We start from the raw sequence: 9,176 nt of genomic DNA on the forward strand, positions 1-9,176 counted from the left end.
CCCTCCCCCTAGTCAGCCTCTTGCAGGAGCTTGCTGCCTCCCACCACCATCCTGATGGGGCTTGTGGCTCCTTTACCCAACAGTCCCCTTCCTCTGCAACCATGCCCTTGCACAACCCTGGTTCAGTTGCCAATCCACCCCGAAAAGCCCTCTCTGCTCCATGCAGCACCTACCCCATCTTCTTCACTAGGGGGCAGCCCAAGAAAGCTCCCCTTTTCCATACCTCCCCTCCCTGAAGCTGTTGGATTCACTCATTTCTTTAAAGGGTCTTCTCCTTTCCACAACCCCCATCCCGCAGCCCCCTCAACAACCCATTACACCCCCTCCTATGCAACACTCAGCCCCCCCAAGGCCTCTCCCTTACAACACTTCCCATTTCCCCATCCTTCCTTGACACCCCCTGGTAGCAGCCCTGTCCTCCCCCTTCCCACCACTGAGCCCCCATTTTACAATACACAGCACCGAACAAACACCAACACAGAGCCTTCCAGGCCCCAACTTCACAGGACCCGCCACTCCCAGATCACACAGCCCTCAACTCAAGAGCCCCCTTACACCTCCAGTGCACCAGCAGCCCCTCTCTCCCAGTGCCTCTCCACTGCACAGCCTTCCTGGACCCCACATAGCAGACCCCAACCCTACAAATGCTAGCCCCCATCCCTCTTGAATCCCACCCATTGCACATGCCCCTCGATAATTTACAGCCTCCCCTCCCCATTGCACAGCCCTCCCAGGCCCCACATTGCAGACCTCCTGCCCCTACACTGCATCAACCACTTCTCCATCCTTTTGCACGGCCTCTCCCTCAACTGCAGCCCTTAACTACACATTGCACCAACCCCCCATCTCTTTTCACACCCTCACTGTACAGCCCCCTCCCCCACAAAACAAAGTCTCCCCATCCTCTATGCACAGCTCCCCCACTTCCTTCTCTCCACTGCAGCCCCATAACCCCATATTGCACAAACTCCCCTTCTCCTTTTGTAACCCCACTGCACTGTCTTCCTTGGCAGCACACCACATACCCCCTTCCCCATATTGCACCAATTTCCCTCTCCCCTTTTGTGCAGCCGCTCCCCCACTGCAGCCCCTTATCCCCACACTGCACTCCCCCACTACACAACCCCCACGCCTCTTCCCCACCGCACCACATCCCCAATTCCTCCCCCATCGCAGCTCCCACACATTGCACCAGCTCCCCTGCCCCTGACCAGCCCCCCTGCCTCTTTGCACCCCCCTGCCCCACGGCACCCCCCCCGCCCGAGCCCCCCTGCCCCACGGCACCTGCCCCACGGCACCCCCCCGCCCGAGCCCCCCTGCCCCACAGCACCCCCCCCGCACAGCCCCACGGCACAGCCCCCCTGCACCTCCCCGCCCGAGCCCCCCTGCCCCACGGCACAGCCCCACTGCACCCCCCCGCCCAGCCCCCCTGCACCCCCACGGCACAGCCCCCCCGCCCAGCCCCCCTGCCCCACGGCACAGCCCCCCTGCCCCACGGCACAGCCCCCCTGCCCCACGGCACAGCCCCCCTGCCCCACGGCACAGCCCCCCCGCCCAGCCCCCCTGCCCCACAGCACAGCCCCCCTGCCCCACAGCACAGCCCCCCTGCACCTGCCCCTTGGCGCCCCCCTGCCCCATTGCCCACCCCGCTCCCGGCTCCGGTACCTGCTCCCGAGGGTCCTGCTTCCATCCCATCCACGCGGGCACGGCTCCGAGCTGGGCGGACGGCGGGCGGGGGGCGAGCGCGGCTCCCTCCGCCTCCCGCTGCTGCTGCGGCCGCCGCAGCCCCTGGGCAGCCTCCTGCTCCTCCCCGCCTGGGCCCCAGTGCGCAGGCGCGACCGCCCGGCCAACCAGCGCCGGCGCGAGCGACTCGGCCCGGCCCCAGCGCCCACAAAGGCGGCGGAGCGGGGGCAGCGCCCCCTAGCGGCGCGGGGCGGGGCGGCAGCTCCCTGCGGGCCCACAGCGCGTCCGCACAGCGCCGCCATCTTGGATCCACAGCGAGGCTGGGCGGGTTCCCTCGCCGCTGCTCTAGGAGTGTCCTGTCTGTGCGGGGGGGGCTGGGGAGGGAGTGCCGGGTGTGCAATGGGGGGCTAGGGGAGGGAGCACCAGGTGTGCAATGGCAGCTGGGGAGGGAGTGCCGGGTGTGCAGTGGGGGCTAGGGGAGGGAGTGCCAGGTGTGCAATGGGAGGGCGTGTCAGGTGTGCAATGGGAGGGCGTGTCAGGTGTGCAATGGCGGCTGGGGAGGGAGTGCTGGGTGTGCAGTGGGGGCTAGGGGAGGGAGCACCAGGTGTGCAATGGCGGCTGGGGAGGGAGTGCCGGGTGTGCAATGGGGGGCTAGGGGAGGGAGTGCCGGGTGTGCAAAGGGGGGCTAGGGGAGGAAGTGCCAGGTGTGCAATGGGAGGGAGTGCCGGGTGTGCAATGGCGGCTGGGGAGGGAGTGCCGGGTGTGCAATGGGGGGCTAGGGGAGGGAGCGCCGGGTGTGCAGTGGGGGCTAGGGGAGGGAGCACCAGGTGTGCAATGGCGGCTGGGGAGGGAGTGCTGGGTGTGCAGTGGGGGCTAGGGGAGGGAGCACCAGGTGTGCAATGGCGGCTGGGGAGGGAGTGCCGGGTGTGCAATGGGGGGCTAGGGGAGGGAGTGCCGGGTGTGCAAAGGGGGGCTAGGGGAGGAAGTGCCAGGTGTGCAATGGGAGGGAGTGCCGGGTGTGCAATGGCGGCTGGGGAGGGAGTGCCGGGTGTGCAATGGGGGGCTAGGGGAGGGAGCGCCGGGTGTGCAGTGGGGGCTAGGGGAGGGAGCACCAGGTGTGCAATGGCGGCTGGGGAGGGAGTGCTGGGTGTGCAGTGGGGGCTAGGGGAGGGAGCACCAGGTGTGCAATGGCGGCTGGGGAGGGAGTGCCGGGTGTGCAGGGCTGACATAGTGCCAACTCCACTCATGCAATTTACACACAGATCGGCAGTCAAGAATATATCCAATGCCACAACAGGAATGAAGCTGAACTATTCCTTTGAAGTATAAAAATGCCTTTTTCCAAATTGAATCTGACAATTAAAATTTGGCCCATAACTTATATTTGGGTAAAAAAAAGTTCTTAAAAACCCGAAGATCAATAGAGATGTTTCTACAATTCTGGTTTAATGCCAGTAAAATAGTTGTTTGAAATAAATAAGCATTCTCCTGCAGTGTCACAAACCTTAGCATGGCTGCACAGTGAGGATGAAATTGACTTCATGGTCCAAGCAGAGAGGAAAGCAGAAAGTTAAACAAAGAGCATAAACCCTGACAAGGAAATGGGGCTTCTAAAATCCTTCCACATTTAATAATCTAGTGGGGTTAGTAGTTTGAGCACTGATCCTCATGTACGTGCTGAACTGAGATACTCCCATGCAGAACTTAAGCGTGTCTATGTGTTTGCAGGATCAGAGCCATAGCTAAAGAAATTTTACAATATAAGATTTTTAAGTTATCAGTATCCGTTTAACACTCCGCTATTGCCAAATACAAATTCCACATACACCAATTGCCATTTTGCTTGAGAGGGAGGAAGAGAAACAGCCCGAAAGGTCACCTCTCCTCCTTCCCCACCGTGTCCCTGCAAGTCCTGCCTATCTGAAAACCAGCACTTTCAGAGTCTCCAAGCAGCACCGGCGAGGCTTCATCACACTCTAGTGATCGTCTTTGCTCTAGCGGGAAGGCCAGACAGAATGTAACACAGAATCAAAAATGGAACGAAGGTAGATGCAGTACAGGGAAATTCTGAATCTAGGAGGATGTGGAAGAACTTTACCATAACTTTGGGTAATATATTGCCCAAGATGGCACAAGGGGTTGTACTAAACAGGATGTCCGGTAAGCACTTTCCTCGGTCTCACTCTACCTTTCGTTAAAGCATCATCAGATAAAAAGGAAATGCTTTAATAACTAAGATGTCCTTCAGGGCTGTCGGCTGAGCAGGGCTCGAGCAGTTTGGGGTTCCTAGCAGGTTCATGGTGAGACACATTTGGCAGGGTATTTTTTGGAGTCATTTTTCTCTGCTAGGCTAATGAGAGAACAGTAGGGGACAATTTTATTTAATAGCAGCTTTTATTGTTTTAAGTTTGCTCCTTTGTGAACCTTGTTGGCAAATGGGAATGATAGGTTGGTTGGTTTGACATCAGGGGCGTTCGTTAGTGCTGTGTTAGAAGCACCCCCTTGTGGTTATGTGTAATGTGTAAGAATCACTACGAAGCCATGGAAGGGAAATGGGATCTGAGAATGTAGGGGTCAGTGAAAGTGTTCAGTTTACCTGCACAGTAGAGCTCCCACCTTTACCCTGTTCCTAGAGCTCAGGGCATAACCTTCTGCTGGTTTGTAGGGTCTTTTACTAGTGAAAGAGCCTTACACATATATCCTTAACCTCAAATAAATTTGTTAGTCTCTAAGGTGCCACAAGTACTCCTTTTCTTTTTATCCTTAACCTCTGTTAACAATCACTAAAACAGAATGCACACGCTAAGCATACAATGCTCACCACTCCCAGTAAGGCAGACAAACTTTTCCTGGTGGCCAGTTAGGATCAGGTCATCCAGGGACTCCAGCTTCTGCACGATATAGTTGGCAGGGTGTTGAGATCTGGCAGCTCTGATCTTGGGCTGTGTCCTGGAGTGGGTTCCAATTAACTTCCTTTTGGACCCATTTATATAGTGAAACATGAGTCCTGCTTAGCTATACTTTAACCAATTATTTAACTAAAATATTATAAAGTAATTCTTTGACCAGTCCTAACATATTGCAAAACAATTCTTTACCCACTCATACCCCACCACCTTAGTTGATTTAAATCTTGCAAAATTAGTTATGCAGACAGAAACCAAAGAACCAGACAGAAACCATACAGGTAAACAATAGAGAAGTACGGACCTTAAAGGCCAGAAGCTGGGAATGGGCAACAGGGAATGGCTCACTTGATGATCACCTGTTCTGTTCATTCCCTCTGGGGCAACTGGCACTGGCTGTTGTCGGAAGACAGGATACTCGGCTAGATGGACCTTTGGTCTGACCCAGTATGGCCGTTCTTATGTAAGAAAAAACTATAAAGAAGTAGAGATTTCACAACCACAACTGTTGATAAGTGATTCCTTGCCAGACAGAAAGCTGTCAAACAAAGTTTTCTTTAAACATCTTTAGATCTGTTATCTGGTGGTGGTGGTGGGTACTATTGGGATAAGAGTGCCTTCTTTATAGCGTGCTATTTCATTGTTTGAATGTAGTTTAGATGGAATGTGAGGATGTGACTCTCCGCTTCTTGGCTCCTGGCTGCTGCTGTTCTAATGTGGCTGCAGAAGAAGCCTCAGACCTTACATTCACCATCAGCATAGCAGGAATTTACAACAGTAACTCCTGATAGCATTGCTGGGAGCTACCCATATCCACGGAAGAAGGTCACGGTGCCCTTGGATTTCTGAGGCAGACCTGGATGCTGAATGCTCCTTGGCCCCTGGAGGTTGAATGTGGCAGAGAGCAAACTGAAGCCTGAAGCATTTAGTTGTTTGATAACAGCCATGTCTAAATGATCTGCCTTGGGGGTCAGGTGCATTTTTCACTTGCCTCACGTGCAGGCATTTCCTGCTCTCGGGTGGTATTAGCAAGTGCACATAGAGCAGTTATTTATAAACTCTGGGCCAGGTCCATCCCTGCTGTCATTATTGACTTAGTCACTCTGAGGGGAGTGTGACCCTCTGGGTTGATATTGGTGACACTGATTTTTCTTTTCTTTTTTGGAACTAGTTGTTTTCCCCATTGTCCTGCTGCAAGGGCTTGTAGAGGGCAGAAATAATGAGCAACACTTTGACTACAAAGTGTGAACTTTACAAAATCATCTCACAAGGATGATCTGTGTGAACACTTCAGGAACGGCTCCCTTTCACTAGAAGACAGCCTACATTTTCGAGCCCTCATCTTGCAATCTGATGCATACAGCTAGACCACCATGCCTATCCCCTCAATACCAGAGGATCAGATTGGCTGACCAGGGCCTTAACATTATTACTGGAAACAGAACCTTTATATTGCTGTAGTCAATGCATAGTGGCATCAGCCAGATCAGGGCCTGTTGTGCTAGACTCCTCTCTGAAAGCATGACAGATTAACCCAGGTGTGACTAAAAAAGTAACCGTCACGTCCCAGTTTTCGTTCACAGTCAGTTCTCAGATGATCATTTTAATGAGCAGAAGCTAACTGAATAGAAAATGCCATTGCAAATCTGGGGAGTTAGAGCTTGGGACTGGGCAGCAGGACTCCTGGGTTCGATTCTTAGCTCAACTACTGACTTTGAAATACACCTTTGTGCCTCCGTTTCACCCCCTGGAATCTACACCCGAATACTTTGCTACAAGCATTACCAGGGCAGAGGATGGTGAGGTTTAATTACTTGTAAAGCATGCTGAGATCCCCAAATGGGAGAGGCAAATTCTTATCGTCAGTGAGGCACTAACTTCAGTAACTCACATAGTTCTGAAACAGAACATCTTATTCTCATGGAGTTAGGTCAGTTCAGCAGCATTGGTGTCTTGCTTAGCATTAGTATTTTTTAAATAACAACCAAACAAAAAGTCTGCCTGACATTTCTGAGGACACACACACAAAAACACCAGTGTCTTCAAGCAGGGGGTTAACAATGACCACAGAATTCAAATGACCCACTTCCATTTATGCTTCAAACTTGAAAGCCCAGGGCTCCTCATAGAGCAAAGGAGATTGACTGTGGCATCATTCTAACCCCATTTATTGTTGACATTCCCACAAGAGGCTGTACCAGAAGCTTTGGCAACATATTTAATTGAACCACACATTGTACATGCTAATCAATGTAAATTACACTATTATGGGGATGCCATTTGGTAATATAAACAGTGCTATGTGTATCAGACACGTGACCCACTCTGCTAAGTCCTAGAATTGGTGTTCAATCCCCCTGCAGGAGAGGATTCTAGAGTTGGCAGATCCACTTTTCCTGACCTGCACAATTAGCTCCTTGTTGAGCAGCAGCACCTCCTAGACTAGTTATTCAGACCCCACCAACACAGCAGTGGAGGAGCTGTAGTTTAAATAAGACTAGGATACCAGCTATGAGGAGGGTTAATACTGACCAACTCAAGTCATTTTTGTTTGGCTGTTGCAATACCAATAGTGGGTCAAACGTTCAGCTAATGTTTCATTCATTTTGAGTTGTCCACAAAGTAGTGTAAATCTGGGGCACGAGCACTAGTGTTAAGTGGTAAAACAGAAGGGCAAGAAACAATGGAAATAGGCATCGCCCCCAGGAATGGATAAATCTGAAAGGATTTAATCGTCCCCAGCAAGCAGACTTAACATGGATGTTGTCAGAGGTTCATTTCCTCTGAAGGATAATCGTGCCAGACAGAGCTGCCTTAGCCGAGGGCAGCAGTGACACCAGCATCATTGGCAGGAAGGTTTCAGTTGACTAGACATGGTGTTAAGTCAGGTTTGTGTCACAAGTTCTCAGGTACCCTTTCTGCTTCTTATGTCAGTCATACCCAAGCAGATACAGTGAACACAGAAAGGGGCCTGCTAGAATTCTCTGCACATTTGCGATGCTTGCATCTCACGAACCTGGTGCTGCTCATATGACAAGAGCTGGGCTGGGCTGTAAATTCTAACTTCAAGATGGACCAAAAATCCATTGTGGAACAGAGCCAGCAACAGGGACATAGGCCCAGAACCTCAAAGATAATTAGATGCCAAAAACACAGGGAGTTCAGTACCTAAATACCTTTGAAGATCAAGGCGTGAGCTTCCTTGGATGCACTGTTTACTCTGACTGCATTTCCAGGCATTACAACGACCAGTTTCGTAACATGATGATACTTAAGCTATGGCTACACTACAGCCTAAGTCAACATAAGTTATGTTGCTCAGGGGGTGTGAAGTAGCCACCTCCTGAATGACATAATTTATACTGATTTAAGCACCAGCGTGTACAGCGTTACGTCAGCAGGAGAGCCTCTCCTGCTGACAGAGTCCACCGCTCATTGGGGTGGATTAATTGACGGGGAAGCTCTCTGTAGCCATAGCCCTAGTGTACAGGCCTGACAAACTGTTAGACCCCCATGCACTGCTCCCGTTGCCCACTGGCACTTTCAGAAGCACCGAAGTCATGCTAGGCATTAAGTGACATCACCTTTCCCTGCTAGGCAGGCAACTCCATCAGCAAATGCTTCCCCCATCTTTGTGTTTTGCCTTTAACTGGCTTAGATAATTTAAAGCCCCTGAACAGTTCCTCCTCTTGCTCAATACATGCAGAAAGAAATTGGAGATGCAGGAAGAAGAAGGTTATTAAAGATACAAGTTATTTTAAGCAATCAAGTGTACTGAATTTCTGTTTATAGTTGTGGTTGTTTTTCCTTTTGCACCTGGCCCAACTATTTTTGCCCTGGTCACCTACTTGTACTGCGGAAGTATGCAATTATTAAAAGGAAACAATCCCTCACTTTCTTATTCAGTTTTGATTAGCTCCTGTACTTACTCTAATTTGTGCCCGTATAATGCAGAAATTGCCATACTGGATATGACAAGTGGTCCATTTAGTTCAGATTGCATCAATGGCCAATACCAGATATTTCAGGAAATAGTGTAAAAAATGCCACTAGGGACAATTATGGAATACCATAGGGGACATTTCTTCCCAAATCTTGTCAGTTAATAGTTGGCTAAGGCCCTGAAGCTAGGGTAACTAGATGTCCTGATATTTAGTTGTCTGTCCCGTGTCCCGACCGATGTACGGTCAGGACACCATTTGTCCTGATATTTTGCTTTGGCAGCACCCCGGATTTTTTTTTTTTTTTGGTGCTTGGGGTGGCAAAAAACCTAGAGCTGGCCCGGGGGGGTGTTGGGGGGTGAGTGAGCCTGTGGCTGCCCTCCCATGTGTCCCGATATATTGTTCTGGTCATCTGGTCACCCTACCTGAAGCAGGAAGGTTTATTTACCTTCTTAAATATAACTGGGATGTTATCAGTACAAGCATCTAATCTTTGTTTAAATCCTGATCTTGTGGGCTCAATATCCTGTGGCAATGAGTTCCACAGTTTCAGTTACATGTTATGTAAGTTTTAATTTACAATTTAAATAATTTAAGAAAGACGTTTGTTTACAAGCAACAATAACTGTTGCTGATTCTGTACACT

General features: G+C 50.9%; 1 protein-coding gene across 2 annotated transcripts in view; it reads right to left on the minus strand.

The window, feature by feature from the left end:
• LOC125624616 (protein argonaute-1) overlaps window positions 1–1,825 on the minus strand; it is a 46,720-nt gene extending 44,895 nt beyond the window's left edge. For both annotated transcript variants that reach the window (XM_048825650.2, XM_048825648.2), the window contains exon 1: window positions 1,666–1,825. In XM_048825650.2, coding sequence (XP_048681607.1) covers window positions 1,666–1,690 — 25 coding nt within the window. In that variant the 5' untranslated portion in view covers window positions 1,691–1,825. The remainder of the gene's footprint in view (window positions 1–1,665) is intronic.
• Window positions 1,826–9,176: the final 7,351 nt, after the last annotated feature.

The sequence above is a fragment of the Caretta caretta genome, chromosome 19 (assembly GCF_965140235.1).
Source record: "Caretta caretta isolate rCarCar2 chromosome 19, rCarCar1.hap1, whole genome shotgun sequence".
In the NCBI taxonomy this organism is placed as follows: domain Eukaryota; kingdom Metazoa; phylum Chordata; order Testudines; family Cheloniidae; genus Caretta; species Caretta caretta.